At 39.7% G+C, this 18789-nt stretch overlaps 1 protein-coding gene across 2 annotated transcripts; it reads right to left on the reverse strand.

Moving 5' to 3' along the window:
• Positions 7787–17367, reverse strand: LOC105171109 (zinc finger CCCH domain-containing protein 44-like). Of its 2 annotated transcripts, none has more exons than XM_011092130.2 (11): positions 16739–17367; positions 16464–16543; positions 15887–16074; positions 13197–14313; positions 12945–13072; positions 12173–12232; positions 12051–12101; positions 11782–11852; positions 10565–10719; positions 10383–10451; positions 7787–10288 (listed from the first exon to the last, which is right to left on the reverse strand). In XM_011092130.2, the coding sequence occupies exons 1-11, from the start codon at positions 17134–17136 to the stop codon at positions 8043–8045; spliced, it is 4563 nt and encodes a 1520-aa protein (XP_011090432.1). In that variant the 5' UTR covers positions 17137–17367; the 3' UTR covers positions 7787–8042. The 2 variants fall into 2 exon arrangements, with proteins under 2 accessions (XP_011090432.1, XP_011090430.1); XM_011092128.2 differs by having other exon boundaries at positions 10383–10454.

The following is an 18789-nucleotide window of genomic DNA, read 5'->3' on the forward strand; positions in this document are numbered from 1 at the left end:
CCCCCCCCCCCCAAGTGTTTGATGTTATTACATGTGGATGAGCAGCGGGAGTCAAAGACTCAAAGTGCAGCCGGGGGTCATGTAAATGGGGCCGGAGAGAATTGGAAAACACGTGACTGAGTGGGGTCATATTTCCACTTTTCTTTACTTCTCGTCTTCTTAACTTCAAGAGTTGAAAGACTCGAATATTGTTAACGACATAGCTTTATTTAGTATTTTTTTTTCTAATAAAATATGGTTCATTATTTTATCCTTCATTATTGATATTTTTAAATTAACAAAAAAATTCAATTAAAATAACAAAATAAGATATTATTTGATGTATATTGGTAAAAAATATTCACTCGCAAGAATAAAAGTACTTTAACATATATGAGGCAAATGTTAAACAAATACAACCCACCACACAATATAATTTCAAAACTTTTATAAATACCAAAAATCTTATTTTTTTAACCCAACTACTATTCTTTTTTTTTTTTTTGGGTAAATGTAAGTTTCATTAAGTAAAAGGGTACAAAAAGTATAATACAACAGTGTTCAACGATTGGTTTCTCCCTCGACAGGCCAAGCGATATGCCATAATCTATATAATGCACATGAACTAACCGAGTAAGATTAATTTTTGCTAAGTATCCTCTGTCTAATATCTTCAATTATGACGGTGGCAAGGGTAGAAGGTGGGCTTCTAATGTCCTCAAATTGTCTCAACTTCTATTCTCTCCAAATATGGTAAACGCATGATGGAAGGAGAGTCCGGTAACCCACGTTGACGATGTGATTCCCTTTCCATTTTCGCGCTGTCCATTCAACGTCCCGTGGCCAGTCTCGGTTAGGCTAGGAGAAGCGTATAACCCTTTTAACAACTGTGAGACATTGTCGCGCATAACGGCATCGAAAAAAAAAGTTGGTTATGGGTCTCTATCCCACCCTTCTCACAAAGAACACAGTCACCGAGGTGTGATAGCCATGGTCGATCAATTGTAGATAGCTTCCCCAAAATCGCAAGCCAAAGGATGAAGGTATGCCTAGGAATCTTCAACGAGCTGGAAAGTAGAGAAGCCCAACCTACCTTGGGTCCCAGTGGCTCCCATAATCTACAAAGTGCTTGTGTTGTAGGTCGGCCCGTCTCAAAACGCCATATGATACGATCATTTCCGCCATGAATCGAAAGCAGTGCTTGTGTAATCTCCAAGCACTCTATGTCAATGATGAGGAGTCAGTGCCATTGCCCCTCCCTGATAACACTGCTAAACCTCGTTACATCCGGTAGCCCAAAAAGTTCAGGTCCTTGTGGGAATTTATCAATCAGGGGGCCTAGGTGGTACCACGGGTCCTGCTAGAGATAGAACCTATTCCTATCCCCAATTTGATACTCAACCATCGGCCGCAGTATCATGCGCAGTCACAATAGTTTTCTCCACCCCCACACACCTCCACGGTCAGAAACTGTCCAAACTGATGCGTTTCGTAATCGCTCGTGGTACAACCATTCCACCCAAATAGGTGTCCTATCACAACGAATGACATCACATAGTTTCTTACTCATTAAAGCTCTATTTAAACTGGCGATGTCCCGTAAGCCCTGACCTCCCTCCGATAACGGCTTACATACTTCCTTCCATGCCACTTTTGCATTACCACTGTTTCATGTATCTTTCCATAGGAACGTTCGTAGTCGTTTCTCAATTTTCCTTATAACACCTTTCGACAATAGAAAAGCGGAACACGAATAAATACTAAAGGCCATGAGTACTGATTTAATAATTTGAACTTCTCCCGCAAGTGATAACCCCATGCCCTCCCAACCATTAATGCGTTGGTCAATCTTTAGCAATAATGGCTGGCAGTCAGAAATAGATAGTTTAGAAGAAATCAAAGGGAGTCCCAAGCCCCTCATCAGCAAGTGGCCCTCCTGAAAGCCAAGCACCTCTAACATCTGCTCTTTCATTCCTTGTGCTGACCGGGAGATAATAAGATGACTCTTCTCAACACTCAGTCGTAGTCCCTACCATGTGGCAAATCGATACAGCCCTTCCTTTAAGACCCTTATAGAGTCTATGTCATCTTGGCAGAATAGCAATAGATTGTCTGCAAATCCCAAGTGAAAGACACGAGATGCCTCACATTTCCATTGAAATGTAAAACACATGTTCTGCTCGATCATCTGCACGAAGCCCAAGTGCATCACCTCCATCATAAGTACAAGAGGTCTGGCCAGAGGGGATCTCCCTATCTGAGCCCTCTAGCCCCCGCAAAGAATCCATGTGGTTTCCGATTCAATCCAACCAAAAATGAGGGTGATGTGACGCACTCCTCGATCCACCTCATGAATGCAGCTGGAAAACCGAATAGCTGCAGTACGGCTAAGAGAAAGTCCCACTCCACTATGTCGTAGGCCTTTCGGATATCCACCTTCAACGCACATCTCATTGGTAGCCGCGCCTGGTTGTAGCCAGTAAAAAGTTCCTGCGCTAACAAAATATTGTACCCTATATTCCGACCGGGTATAAAGGTCGCCTGACAAGGACTAATTAACTTGTCCAAAACCACACTCAATCTTTGGACAAGAAGCTTAGCAATAACCTTATACAGAACGTTGCAACAAGCAATTGGACGAAAATTAGCGACTGACATAGAGGAATGTACCTTGGGGATTAGCGCCAAAAGTATGCTACTCATTTGCTTCAATAGCTTTCCTGTATAAAAGAAATCCAATACCGCCCTAGTTGCTTCCTGTCCCACCACCGGCCAAGCAGCTTTATAGAAGCCCAATGAGAATCCATCAGGTCCCGGTGCTTTATCCTCGACAATATCGAACATCGCAAGTTTCACATCCTCTGCTGATGAGGTGGGAGGCTTCCTCTTCTGTTAATACATGCCTCTCCCACGATCTCAGATAGCGAAAATCCATCACCTCGCAATGTCTATCCCCACCTAACAAGGATCAGTAAAAGGAGACAAATTCATAGGTTACCGCCTCCGGCTCCATGTGAGTGATTCCCCACTCATCATTAATTTGCAAGATCCTTCTCGCTATTCGCCTCTGAACAATCTTACAAAAGAATACACGAGAGCATTGGTTCCCCCTTCATCCATTGTGTCTTTGCTCGCTGTTGTAGCATAATCTGTTCAAGCTTGGCCGCCTTGGCGTATACCAGAAAACAACAATGTTCCAAAAATAAGAACAGCTCATCCTGTCGGTTCAAGCTAATCATGATTTTAGCCCAAGGAACCCCTTCGCCAACTGGACATTATGCGACAAGTCTATTCTTTTTCCTCCTCTACTCCCAAAATACAGGTTTTAGAGCCTTTAACTTCCGAGTGACCGCATACATGGGCACGCCTACTACATTGTGCTGCCATATATTTTGCACACTAGGGATAAAGTCCGATGAAAGAGTAAGGTAATTATCAAAGTGAAACATACCTCCAAACTGCTGCTGTCTATCACCATAAATCACCATCGGCGAACGATCAAATGTGAGTAGGGTGAGGCTAGAGTAGAAAGATCGGTCCAACCTCTTCCATAGGTTACGTGGACTTGCACTACAGTTATGTCACGTGTACTATTCTCCCTGTATAGGTAGTGGGAGTAATCCAACATTCTGAATACATGTATTGAACTCCTCCATCGCCATCCTTATATCTCCCAACATACCACATTACCTCGCTAAGATCTCGAACTGCATTAAAATCACCCCCAACCATCCACGGTATATCTACGCACTGAATAGCCAGGGACTCCAAAGAACAACCATAATTCCCATCTATCGGCCACCTCATAGCACCATAAGCAACAGTAATAGCAACAGACTCATGTAATGCTCTAATAGTAACCCGACAGTGTATGAATTGTGGACCCAACTCAATCACATCATCATAAATGAAATTATCATCCCATGCAATCTAAATACGGTTACCAACCGACACATGATCCACAAACTATTTCCATTGAGGCATTAAGAAAGACTGAATACTAGAAACATTATTCATGAGAATCCGTGTTTCAAGAAGACCAAAAAAGTGTAACATGAACTTAGCAACAAGATCTTTGACTGCAAGTTGATGGTTTCTCTTGTTCAAGCCACGTACATCCCACACCGCCGCGTTCAACATGGATCAACATTTGTGGGGCTGCATGTCTTAGGACTCCGGGGAGAACCATCTATATCATCAAGTATGTGTAAGGTATCAAATGTATTATAGATAACGAGTGCCTTACCCCTGTCATCACGCCTGATACCTACCTCTGAATTAGAGGCCTCACAAACCATTGTCTGCTCATCCACTCGAACTGGCAGGGGATTATCCACCACATGGTCAGGCATAAGTGGTGGTCAAGATGGACCCGCTTTCGGCACATAAATGGAAACCGTCGGTTTAACAGGTTTGGGAACCTTGTTCAAAGCACAATCCTTGGCGGCATGGCCCAAAGTCATACAACTAGTGCACTTGGCTGGGAACCATTCATATTCCACGTCAACTTTATAGGGCGACTCCCCACCGTTCTCGTCAAGTGTGATAAATAGTTATATGCTTTGGTAATTCCGAACTTACGTCAACCATCACACATACATGAGCGAAATTCAGTCTCGTGCATGCCCTCGTAATCGCATCTGGGAAAAAAAGTTTACCCACTCCACTGGCCACCGTGCTGAGACCCTCCTCAGTCCATAATTCCATCGGGAGACGTCTTAATTTGATCCATACGAGAATCTATGTATGCTTAAGCTTTCTCATCGCCATCCCCGACTCCCATTTTTGGAGAATGATCCGCTGCCCCTGGAACAACTATGGCCCTCCCTCAATTACCTCCTCCATATCGACGACCGTTTTGAACTAGAAGAAGAAGAACCTTTTCAGCTTAGGAGACCCCTCACCTGCAAGGAATCCCAGTCGCCAAGGAGTCCCTCCTTGCTTACGCTGGCCTCCTAGGACTGGTGTGGTTCGAGGTAACTGCTGACACATGGATCAATTGGGTGCCACATGAAAGAGTGGGTTGCCACATGTGTGGACCTTTTGGTTTGGATGTCTTGTTAAGCTATAACCGTAGATCGAGGCAGGGTATGTCCTAGGCCTCCATCATTCTTCTTAGGCTTCTTGGTTATCTGGGCTATCTGGGCTTGCATGTTTTAGGTCGGGGGCTGGGCTGTCCTAAGCGCTTATGTCATTTTGGCTCGGGCCATCCAGGTACACACATTATTCAGTCTCCCCCACTCTACGGAGGAGGACGCCTGTCGACTCCTCTTAGAGTAGAAGGTCTTCATGCTCAGGGGAGCTCCTCCTTATCGTCCTAGTAGGGATTTCTCCTATAGGGTGTCCCCTAGTTCCTTTCTTCTTAACATAGTTTGCTTCTTGGGCCCTTGCCCGCCAGACTTGATGTGAAGGCTAAGGCTAAGCCTAGCCATCATTATTGTTGTTTAGGGGGCTTTTCTATAATCCCCATCCCCCACCCACGCGCTCACGTTATTTGGTAATCGCCCGACGAGAGTGGATATTAGGTTGGGTGTGGGCTTAACCTCCCAACTTCTTCTTTATTCCAGCTTTAAAGCCCAACCCTTTCTCCTTCCTGCTATATCCTACATCTTGAAGAGAGAGAGCTTCTTCTCCACAAGTTTGTAAGTTTTTTTTATTACTTCTTCCTCCTTCCTTCGTCTTCTCGTTCAGTCATATTTTTTCTTCTTTACTTTTCTTGAACATCCATGGCATCCTTGGATGAGTCTGTTAGATTCATGAGGGAAGTGCCACCAGGCGGGGATCCGTCTGAGGCCAACTCAAGAAGGGCAGGCCCTAGTCCGTCTGACTATACAAGTGGTTAGAGATGGAGCTTGAGGTAGGATGCGGTAGCGGCCCATCGCCTTTTAGATAAGTCCTCTGCTAAGAAAGAGGGGGTAAAGGGGAACGAGGAGGAAGCTCTTCTTCTGGGAAGGAGGAGAGGGAGGGCAAGCAGTTTGCGGCTGATTGGGGCCCTTCCTGCCTCAAACTATTGGTGGAAGAGTTTCGAATTCCATGAGACTACACTATTTATGTACCGTCCCTCGAAAGTCGCCCCTATTCCCTTCCCCATAACTGCTTTTTTTTCTTTTCTTTTACCAGCCAAGAATTTGAATTCATGTTTCATTTCCATTAATTGGCAAAACCCATCAAGGAAGAAGCTAAATTCTGGTCAATTCAATATTCATAATTGCAACTACCTAATCTAGCAACAAAAAACAAAAAATACAATTACCTAAGCTGGCTTGTAGAAATTTTATGTTGATAGAGGTTCCAATTTGCAACTTCTCCAAGTTGGAGAGCTTATATAAGAAACATCCCTAGTCTACATGTTACAAGAACTTCTACAAGCAACCAACCGGACATGAATTCTCATAAACGACATATGGGCAGCTCTTAGAAAACCATTGTAGCCACAGCTGTATCATATGGGCAGCTCTTAGAAAACCCTTTCTTCACTGATTTTTATGTACTTTGTTTATGCACCTTTTGAACTTCTCATGGCATTTCATGTTGGTCATACCCATCAAATGACTTGAAGTAGTCTTGGATGATGTGAAAGTGAGAAACTGCATGTCCACCATGCTTGTAGACTTGCAGTCTTCTCCAATAATCAATAAAAGTATTATTGCTTGTGTTCATGTTATCCACTCTTCCAAACCTCCTATTTTTCACTCTTCCAAGATGAAACGTCATCTTTAACCACTCTATTCCATATGTTTTTTTCCATGATAATTCTCTTTCCTCTTCAATTTCGTGTACCTTCTTTTTTTCTTTTCTAAATTTCATTTTCGTTATTGTCTAACTTTAAAAATAAGGTAAAATTTATGACTCATCATAACACAAGAAAAATACATGAAACAATCGAACAAAATTACATTGCTTTCTCAAAATAAAATAAAATAATCTAATATTGTATTAAAAATATGAATAATTACATTCACACCCCTAATCAATGATCTATTTACACAAATCACTCTTGTATTTTGCATAGTTACAAAAATCACCCCTAACAAGACAACAAAAAACATTTTAGTAATGATGCTGACATTTTTGAGATAGTATATATATAATTTTCTAACTAATTATAGATGGTTTGTGCAAATGATGAAAAATCCCCCAATCTCGTTGGCTTCCCAGGAAGCCTCTATTGGCATGTCACAGGCAATGATATTTGCAAGGTGATCCAATCCTTAAGAGTATATATGGAATTATCCAAAAGGTAAGAATGACTTGTGTAAGCTGACTATAGGTTAGAGGATGTAAGTGTAATTATCTCTAAAAAGAATTATAACATACACACGCACACATCAAGTGTGCTGAGATCACTACTTTCATACACCTAGTTTACATACTTAATGGCAAAACAAGTGTAGACCTGAAAACACACTACTCTATACGGCACGAAACCACTAATCCAGAGTCCTGATGTCTTCAATATCTGTGGAACGGTTAGTATTTGTTCCACTATGTCTTCCCTTGTACTATTATCTCATGCTGAACAAGCCTTAGGCCTTCAGATTCTCTGTTCGGCAAGTTATATGAAACTCAGAAGGTACAAACAGGTAATCAATAATCAGGCTACAGAAATGCAGTTGGCAACTCTAGACCAACCTAATAACAATGGTTTCAGAGAGTCTCACCGATGGTAGACCTTTGATTACCCTGAGCCCTTCGCATTCTTGTTTCAGCATTTGGAAAGAGAATTAGAGGAAAGCAGAGATCTTCCACCACAAGAGCTTTATACATTCACAAGAAACCTCATCAAGCGCAAATCTGCTGACCTCAGTTGAGAGACAGTGGAAGAACTTCATTGCCTTTGCAGAAAAAAGTACAGTGGCAGAGGAAATAGACAAAATTTAACATGTTTGTTTTTGTAATGGACCTAAATTAGCTACCAGTCTTATATTTGAATTACTCACTATGCAGCTGATGATCTTTAGGTTAAAAGTGGTAGCATACTGCAAATCTACACCTACAAAGATTACTGTAACATTTAATTATACAAAAATTTATCTCCAATGAATTGCTGGGTGACTAAGCCGTTATGGATGTAGGTAGTCGCAGTGCGCTCCCTTTTTGCAATGACCACTTTCAAAGAATTTACATACTCGTTGCCCTTTCGGGAGAGACCTGGAATATCCTCCACCACCATATGGTTGGCGACTCCATGGGGGCCTGCCCCTCCCAAATCCTGAGTCACTACCTTGATAACCCCGCTCTCTAGGACTAGTAAACCTTTCACCTGCGTATTTGCGTTGGCCATCCCATGGTAGACTCCCATTTATCGCGCCGCAATTTATGTTTGGGTTTACCCAGGCGGTCCCAGGGTTTGAGCCCCAACTGAGGTTTGCAATTCCCTGAGCAGGTCCTCCCAAGACAAGATTAACATTACCCTGAACTGTCACAAGATTAATGTTACCATGCACATTTCCCCAGCCAGGGTCCATAATATCTGAGCCAATGGCGGGAGCCATTGTTGTCCCAACCATTTCTTGACTTGTGTTTGGTGCAGCAGGATGAAATTCTGAACCAGCATCCCCCGAATAAGCAGGTGCATTAGTTTCTCCCTCACTACTTGCAGATGAATGTACACTTGACCTCCTAAAAAAATCAAAAGCATCAATTGGAGATGGCTCAATGGGTTTACATGGCACTGAGGACTGGGAAGTCAATTGTATCTCTCCAGTGGAGCTCAAGGCATCACTTCTTCGAAGATCATGGGTAGCACTGAAATCCTCAACTGTACTAAAGCAATCATCTTTACAATCCTCCATCAACTCCCTAGCAAACTTCATGGCCGAAGTAGGTGAAGGCAAGGCCCCTCGCGATTCCATTGCATCAACTTCGGCCAACAAATCTGATACAGATTCCTCACCCAAAGCATCAAACTCAATTGGCTCATCAAAAATTGCCAGCCAATTTGGCATATTTGATGCAGGATGGGATGGAGAAGCATGAGTAAGGTTGTGACTATCTGAAATTGAGGTAGCAACGTTCTCAGTTGAAACTTCAGGAGGCTTGGATGAAGATGCAGAAACAGGACCAGAATCCCATTCCTTGACAGATGGTTTTGCAGGTGTAACGGAATATCCACACCATTCATCAGCTACTTCAGGAATTTGCATGCCACCCACCAGTAGACTAGGAGCAGTACTCCAGGTTGGTCCCGAATTTTGCATAGCAAAATTTGTTACCCCAGATTGCCTGGTCTCGGTTGCCTGACCTCCCTGATCTTCGTTGTTAGTTCTTGGAGTAGGACTCAGCAGCTCCAGAAAACCAGAGTTTTGAACATTCAAAGAGACAGACTGCTGATTTTCTGCAGTCCTTGGGGTAGGAATAGAAAGATCCAAAACATCTACTTTCACAGCTATGTTACTTGAATCAAATGACTTTGATACAGGTGCAGGAACAGGCCCAGATTCCATATCATCTGAACTCAAATTAATATTTAACAATCTCAGTTTGTCTTCAGAAGATAGGCCTACTGGGTCCTCATTATTAGATTGATTTTGAAGTTCATGTTCACTGGTCATCCGGCTTGTAGCCAGCCCACTTGAACTCTTTACTCCATCTTGTGAAGCATGTTTGACCTCATCACTCTCCTGGCCTCGATCAGGCAGAGCCAAATACGTATCTGAGCTTGATGAAGGAAGCAGATTACGTACTTGGACATTGTCAGCACTAGAATTATTATCCTTGAGCAAATCCCAGCAGCGTGGCCATGAGGAGCCAGACTCATCTGCCCTCATACACCCAGTATTATTGTCAGACAAAATCCTTGCATTATTAGACCAGGCTGCCTCTGTTTGTTTACTATCTCTATCAGTCCTGCTAGGACCCGCACTAGCCCCATGTTCCTGTGACCCTGAAGAAGGTTTATGTGACAGCTCTGATGTTCTATGGAATAGCCCATTCAGAGCATCAGTGAGAAGTAATGAGTCATATTGCTCATGGTTTGTCCATATCCTCATATCAGGTGGAAATAGTGCAGTCATGCTCCATTTCCGCAGCTGCATCATGGAAAATGGTCCTTGAATCTTACCATTAGAATCACGGTAGTGCCACAAATTCTCAGTTTCAATATTATTCAAAGGTGGTGAGTTTCCCACGCAGACAGTTGCAGTGTTTGTGTCTAATCCAGACCTTTGCATGGCTTGATCTTTCCTTCCACCAATTGCTAAGTTACTGCTGTTGACTTCATCCATGTGTTTGTCTGAACTAGTTGATCCACTGGCATTTGTTTTCTCTATCAGTCTACTGTGCATTTGGATGGATTGCTCTTCTTTACCTGAGGAAAATAATAATACAAATATTGGTGATAAAATTGCCATGAAATCAATCTCCACTGACCTATCTACTCTGCTTGTTTTCTTGAATGTCACCTTTTTTATGAGGAGAAATAGGCTTCCTTCCATTTCTGTGAAACTCTGAGTAGCTTGGCCTCACATATTCTGCTGTACAGTAAGTGCACAATCACTAAAAGCCTAACTAATAAAGGTATTAACAAATGAAACAACTCATAGAAAGACAATTCCAGGACTTCAAAGCCCCATGATAAAGGTACCTTTTGTACTGTCCTCACCACTTCTGGCATCTTCTTCTGATTCATAATCTGGACTCATTTTTGGATCAGCATGTATCTCTGGTACTTCAGAAAGTCTGCGCTGGTGCTCCTCAGGTGATTTTAGCAGCCGTAGTTTGTCTATATATTCTCTAAGCATGACAAGCGTCAAGGACCTCCAAGAAACATGTGCAAAGTCTATTGTCATACCATGTGAGTTGGAGAGAAATAAAGAAGCACCTAACTATTTCTTGTTTAGCAACTCCTTATGGAGCACAAAGCAGGACAATATCCACCACTAGATCTCCTACACTTTGAATTGCAGCAGATAAACTTGGAAGTTCTGGACAAAGTGCCAGATGGAAAAATACAGAGACTTTCAAAATAATCAAAGTTAGTTATGGCGCATCATCTTAAGCACAGTACAAAAGACATCCCTTCAAGAAATAGACCCCAGAAATATGAAGAATCACCATCAGACCATTTCCCATGAATTCCTATTAATTCATTTTAATACTTTGTTATGGCATATGATTTACTCATCATTAATACATACTAGATGCATGTGCATAGTAAATTTAAAATAATTAAAGATCATTTATGACTTTTTTTTTTCCGTAGAAAAAATGATAATATGAAAATAATTATAATAAAAAAATATATATTTTGAAAGCGAATATTTGGAGTTGGAGAAAGAGAAAAAAATATTAACTAAAAATAAATAACTATTTAAAACTCAATATGTAAACCCAGATTTTGACCAATTGTCATAAAAACTGTCGACAAACATCACATGTTGAAAAATGCAAGATATGAAGATCGAATGTCATGTAATGATTTAAGAGGGCTCCAAAACTGTACTTGGCTCATGACACATCATACAGATGAACATGAAATTGGATAGAACTTCCATTGCATCTCCTTGTTCGATCCGACTTCACAGACCAAAATGTCAATTCCAATCTTCTCTTAAATTGATGAATAGGTAATCATGTCAGAAAGTCTAGAAGTCACAGAGAAAATGTTCTATGTGGTGTACATTTTGACATAACTGAGACTATTGTGTAGGTCAAATTTGAATCTAATGAATGAATGTTTATGTGCAAGAAATTGACTTTTAGCTCATCCAGGTAAAGGCACCATATTTTCTTTTGTAAACTGGGGCCATCAAATATTTCCATGTGATTCAATAAATGTGGTAGTTAGAAAATAAAGGATATTCTTTCTTACGCCCCTTCTCGCTAGCTTGATCCCGGAGATGATTTAGCCGCAATATCTCTGCCTCCAGCAACTATATTTAGAATAATAGACATCAGACTCAGAACTATAAAATCACATCTAAGAAACATGAGAAAGTTGACAAATAATGGAGGTCATTCATTATCTTTTCCTCTTGCTTCTTTAGGGGCCTGCAGAACTGGCATCTTTAAAGAAATTCTGACGGTGCCTAATACTAAATTTAATTCAGGCATAAAAGGAACCAACTTACATCCTTGATCCTGACTGGTTGGAGTGCCATAGCTTTCTTTTGTACCTCGCCCTGCAACCAAGCACAAACAAGTCATACAACGATATCTTAGTTCTCAAAAACAATGCACAAAAAGGACTTACTACAGTGAACTGTTTCAAAAGTCCGCATCTAATGCTTTGACGTAACTGCCGGCATTCATCCTGAATTTCAAAATAAAATATTAGATGACCACAAGGAGTATTCAAAGAAATAGATAAAGAAGTGCCATCAATTGCGCAATCAAGCTTAGTTAGCATTGCATAGTGGATTTGTTTTGCTAGTACATGTATCCTCATGATTGATACGATAAAAGACTCCATATAGGCATTTTATATCATAATATTATGATGGCAAACTCAATTTCACCTGTCATATATTCTTACATAATACCTATATATAATTGAGCAAATCATACAAAAATGACTTGACTTAGATTTTGAACACATGATCTTGATAATGCAATTACCTTATGCAGCAAAAGAATTACGTTACTCCTCTTGTATGATATTTATCTGAGTCTTAAACTCAACTGTAAGCAAATATTGGTATAAGTCACAAGTTGTGCTCGCAAAACAAAAAGAAATTGTTGTGCAATACCAAAGATTTAATAAATACATCCTGTGGTTGCGTGAACAGCACAGAATATCACACATGCATTACAATAATAATCAAAGGGTAAAGGCAATAAGGATTTCTTTCAGAGTTCAGAAAGGGACAAGCAAGATAGTGTACTACTAAAACTACTACTTAGAATTACATACTAGTTTTGCTTACACAGTAAATAATACATGAAAGTAAAGTTACTTTCTACTAAATTCAACCAAAAGCAATAGATATAAGTTGAGAAACTGATTAATTCTTGTCTCTAGTTACCTTGGTAAACTCTTGATTTGAAATGGCATCCATTGATACAACCTCTTTGTTGTCTAAATTTAAAACTTCAAGCATGACATCTGCTGTCCGGTTGCTAATGATATAGGGCTCAGCCACCTTACTAATCCCTAAATAACAGATAAAGAGATGAATGAATTAATGATATTAAGGAACTATTTAATCTGCACAATAGAAGTAAGGAACCAAAGGAAGAAGCTAAAGCATGACATTTGACAAATGCATGCACTATACCTAAAACTTGAACAAGCCGGTAAACATCTGGCTTCTGATCATCACTTGATATTCTAATTCTCACAATCGACCCAATAACCTTATCATTGAAGTCCTTATCCTCAATAAGATGCTCCATCAGGTTACGTCGCAAATAGATCAAATTAATGTTATGGACATCAATTGCAGCATATTCATCTAAATCATTCTGGGGTGCTCTCTCTTCGCTCCTTATACGCGTTTTTGGCTTTCTACTGTTACTTGGCGTAGATGAATCAAAAATATTTCCATCAACCTCCATGTCACTTGCAATAGAACCAACAAATCGAGCTGAAATTAAAGAATTCTTCTGAGAATCCTCCTTTATGACAAAGTGATAATTGAGAAGCTTTAACATTTCAGTATGACCTACACTTGGCTTTCCAAATAAATTTTCGAGCCTTGGATCGCATATGATTTGACTCTTCTTACGAGGATCCTGAAGGTTGTGTCTCTTTATGTATTCAAACAAAAGTGTCTGGACATCAAATTGAGATATAGCTGATGTATCACCATTCTTCATGTGTGCAACAAACTCCAAGACGTCTTTAGATGCCCATTCAGTAGTACAGTCAATTGAGGGCTTGTCTGGCTCTTTGCTACTTGTTATTGTGCAGATGCATGGCTTGTCACTATCTTTGACAATGGTGGGATAGGCTTCATTTTTCTCAATGCTTGGCTTGTAAGTAGCTTTGTTAATACTTGGCTCATCAGCGACTTCATCAATGTTCTGTTTTACTGTGTCTATGCTATGACTTTGCCCATTTTCCACCTTGTCCCTATTTAGTTTTGCCCCATGGTTATCAATGCTCGACACTGCTGTCGCTAACCGATCACTCTGCAGCAAATTAATCTCTACATGTGGCTTATTCAACTCCAAATGTCCGGTATTCCTGTATGAAATAGAAACCTTTCCATCAACTGCAGTATGAAGGACGTCACTTAACTGGGGCTTGCAAGCTACTGCAGCTACATCTTTTGATGATTTTTTAGCATGAGTGAGCTCACTCAGTGTCAACGATAACTTCTCTTTCAAGTGCACCCAATACACCTTGAAGAGATACTCCCAGCTAGTTTTGTCATCGAAATCAACTTGAACCTGCATAAACAATCCCAGACTTATGGCATAAGTTCAAAATTTTTTACATATTCGAAGGCAACAAAGTGATATTTCATGCCAGAGTACAATTTCCATCCACATTCTGATTACAACAAGGAAGCGTTACTAAACGACTTCCTGCTCAAAGAGTTAGATTTTATTCATTTTAAAAAGAGACCTGGTCCTAAAGGTCAGAACCTTCATGATATATGTCTGTTTTCTTGTTCTCTGTTCACATAGTTTGCAGAAAATACAATATGCTCCAAATATGGAGAAATGCAAATTAGCACAGCAGCATAAAGTATGGCTAGCCTCCTGCATGCCAATGTCAAGATAATTTCACTACTCCCTGAGAAGCTTCTCTCTGATCTTTGGATGAAGCCAGATGATACGAAGGCTAGGAAGAAACAAGACAGACTTAGACAACAAATATTTGATAAGACATGCCCAAAAAAGAATTGGGCAGTGAAAGATGGATACTCCTTTCTCCTTTACATGTTAGATGTTTACTAACAGAGTGGGTCCCAATATAATTTCCATGAGAAGAACTTAGAAAAATAAAAGGCATTTAATGCAAATCCTCCGAAAATGATTTCAAGTCACAAACTCAATTTGAACCACATTCAACTGAGAAATATACTCTTCCTTGATTTCTTTTCCGTATAAATAGCATGCTTTAACTACAAGACCAGATTTTCATTAACACAGGGCAAGAATTTCCCACAAGCAAAATTCATCCCTGATAAGCTCTCAAATTATGTCAATCATCAAAATAACAAGTATGTAAACCAATGGTGATCAGATGCTTCCATTTTTAATTTTATAAAACTTCCAACATGATAGCTCAGTTAAAAAAACTACATAACTTACTCAATAAAGCCTCTTAATGTGCATGTCAAGAAATATGTGTCAAACTGCAGACAAGTTAAGAACAGATGGATAAATGTTATTGGTTTAAAGCAAAGATTCCTCCACATGTGCTTTTTCTCTCACCACAGAAACTGTAAGGAATAATTGGCAAGTTGTTTGTTTATCTAGGATGAATGCATTTAATGACCAATTAGATGCCCACATCAACTAGAAATATAGTTGGAGATGATTTCTTCAAATTCAATAATTGATTCAGAAAACAAACTACAACTTTAAACTTAATCACCCTCGGTGGTTAACCGCCATTTGATCCTAAATACGAAAGTAAATTCAATATCCGGACTTTGAACAAATATAACTTCTTAAAAGCTACTCATAGCTTTGGAACGATTAACATGCAAATGCAGAAACACAGAAAAGAAGAAACAATGGAAGTCCTCATAAATGCTAATTTCCTGATTGACCAGATCTCCAGCTGGAACATTAAAATTCATACAAGAGTTGAGTTCAAGAAACATCAGGAGATGAACAAAAACCAGTTCCTCACCTTCCTAATAAAGGATTAAAGAAAAGTCTTTATAAGCACTATAAATGAATGGTTAAATGTTATCTTAACAGCAATTTAAACACGACCACAGCCAGAGAGTTTTGGAAAGCAATTATTTCAATTCAGTAACATGTCAAGAATCAAATTTTTGCATACCGACTCGTTGTTTGCTTGGTCTTTATTTTCAATCAGCATGATAGTTTTCATGCACACCGAGCAAAAACCTTTGCTTCCTCTAACACATAAGTAATCCGCATCTTTTCTGCATCCCTTGCACAATGAGTAGGTGCAAGTGTAGCACATATAATGAGAAGCTTTCCGACATACACTACATATGTGCCAACCTGAAAGCAATAGCAACAAGAAGTACTTAAATAGGCATCATAGCAGCACTGCATCAGGTAACAGCTCAGCATCAAGGTGGTGGTGGGGGGGAAGGGAAGAGAATGCCATGTTGGCAAAGCAATCAAATAAAACAGGTAATCACTGCAATAAATGCATATTTGGCAAGACATTAACAATAAAGCCTTCTTCATGCGACATATTAATGAACATCTAAAACATCTCTACTGGATTTGTTCCCCAAGAATAGTTCGCAAATCATGAAATAGCTCCAAATACTTTAGACTAAATTCCACACCGTAAGCCAAGAAAACAAACAGGAAGAGACTTAAATTAAACCAAGAAAGGGAAATACAAATTTTGATATCTTACCAATGGAAAGGAAACTTACCGCAAGTCCACTTTGCTTTTGATTTGAAATATGCTTCGTCCCGCTTAATACACGCTGGATGGTAAGCCTTTGGACAGCCCCTAAGCATTTGCCAAAGAAATTCAATACACTACCAAAGAAACTACGAAGATAACAGTCTAAGAAGACTTCCTTCAACACCATCATAGACGACAGGGAAGTAATAATATCCTTAAAGAGAAGGAAGAACGAACTCGTAACAAACTAATTCCTGGTCAAACTTGAAAATTTAAACCACCCACAAGAAGTAAACTCACTTGCGATCGCAAAGTACAAGAGAACCCCCATCGAAGCAAATGAAGCAAACATCCTCCTCCTCATCCTCCTGTTTGTTCCGCTTCGGTAGTGGAGGCTTCGCCGCTAGCTGCCCCTTTGGCGGCCGTCCTCTCTTCCGCCTCTCTCCGGCGCCGATCACATGGCCCACCGCCGAAAATGCCGTATTCTGAGCAGGAGGAGGCGTATCCACCACTGCAGACGGACGAGCATCTCGGGAAACCTCTCCAGTCAGTTGTAACCCGCTAGTTTCTCCCCGAACCACCGGTGAAGACTCGGAATCCTCCAAACCTACCTCCGCTGCAGTAGAAGCAACAGGCTCATCATCATCAAAGCCTTGAGTCTGAGCTACTGCAGCCAACAACGTCTCAATGTTTTCCATGAAAAACCTAAAGAAACCCTAAAATCCTTAATTCCTCCAGTAACGAATCCGGTCCAGCTCAAACGCTAGAATCACTGATCACGCACCATATTCCAGCAAATTCAGACACATAATTCCAAAAATAATAATGATAAAATAAAAGGAACAGTGAGATAGATGGAGCACGTAGGATTGGCTGAAAGGGGTGAAGAGTTGGGTTTGGGAGAGTGAATTTAGTATCTTTCTTCTAGCTGTAATGGTAAAATAAACCTTTTATTATAGGTAGTGTTTGTTATCCCCCCCCCCCCCAAGTGTTTGATGTTATTACATGTGGATGAGCAGCGGGAGTCAAAGACTCAAAGTGCGGCCGCGGGTCATGTAAATGGGGCCGGAGAGAATTGGAAAACACGTGACTGAGTGGGGTCATATTTTTGTGCATTACTTTTCTTCTCTTCCCTTTACTTCTCGTCTTCTTAACTTCAAGAGTTGAAAGACTCAAATATTGTTAACAACATAGCTTATTTAGTTTCATTTTTTTTCTTTTTCTAATAAAAGTTGGTTCATTATTTTATCCTTCACTATTGATATTTTAAATTAACAAACAAATTCAATTAAAATACAAAAAATAAGATATTATTATATAAATTAAATTATATACTCATATTTATGGTACTCGAACTAAGTCTGTAGAAGATATTCTACCAGACACAGACTCTAAAAAGGCTCAATATCTTAAGGAAAAAGTATTATTTTAATCCGCTAAATATGTCTAATTTAATTTTAGTCCGATAACTATGTCTATTTTTGTTTAGGTTCAGTAACTTATGAAATTGTTTACTTTTAGTCCTCTGACAGATTTTCGGACAATTTTACCCCTATTAAACTTTTGAAATGCAGTTTTAGTCCATATGCACTCATAGGGGTAAAATTGTCCGAAAATCTTTCAGAGGACTAAAAATAAGCAATTTCATAAATTACTGGACCTAAACAAAAATGGACATAGTTATCGGACTAAAATTAAAATTAGGCATACTTCGAACTAAAATAATATTTTTTCCTAATTTATATAAGTTGGTTGTTAATTTGAATATCAGTCATCAGAGGGTTTTAATCAAAACATATTTCAACTATAATAACAACAATGTTCATATTATAGGTTAATCTACCTCATTAATCAAACAACATAAAGAGAAATTAAATAAAAAAGACTCTAAATCACTCGGGCCTCGTTATGTGAAATAATTACTGATGCTCTCTCAAATATTTTTCTTCAAAACCCAAAATATAAGAAAACGGGGGATAGTAAAAAAATCTCCAATTAACTCTGAGAAATCGAACTGGAATCAACTCATTAGTCAGCAAGTAACTAAATCCCGATATACTCCGACAGACTGGACAAGACTCGATAAAGCGGTCATATCTTCATTTAGATAAGTTTAAATCCTAAAATTCTTTTCTATTATGTAGCTAACACCTGCAGCTATCCAACACTACCTGGTTCGCCCTAACTACCTCCCGTACCTTGCTCTACGAACGTCTATAAATTGAGTCATTGTGTAGTTGTTTTGGTAACACAAACTAAAAATAGTCTAAAAATCAAGAAAGAACTTGATTAAGAAATAGACGAATGTCTTATCTCTACCAATTTTATCCTTTTACTACAGAATTAGGAAA

The sequence above is a fragment of the Sesamum indicum genome, linkage group LG9, assembly GCF_000512975.1.
Source record: "Sesamum indicum cultivar Zhongzhi No. 13 linkage group LG9, S_indicum_v1.0, whole genome shotgun sequence".
NCBI classification, from domain to species: Eukaryota; Viridiplantae; Streptophyta; class Magnoliopsida; order Lamiales; family Pedaliaceae; genus Sesamum; species Sesamum indicum.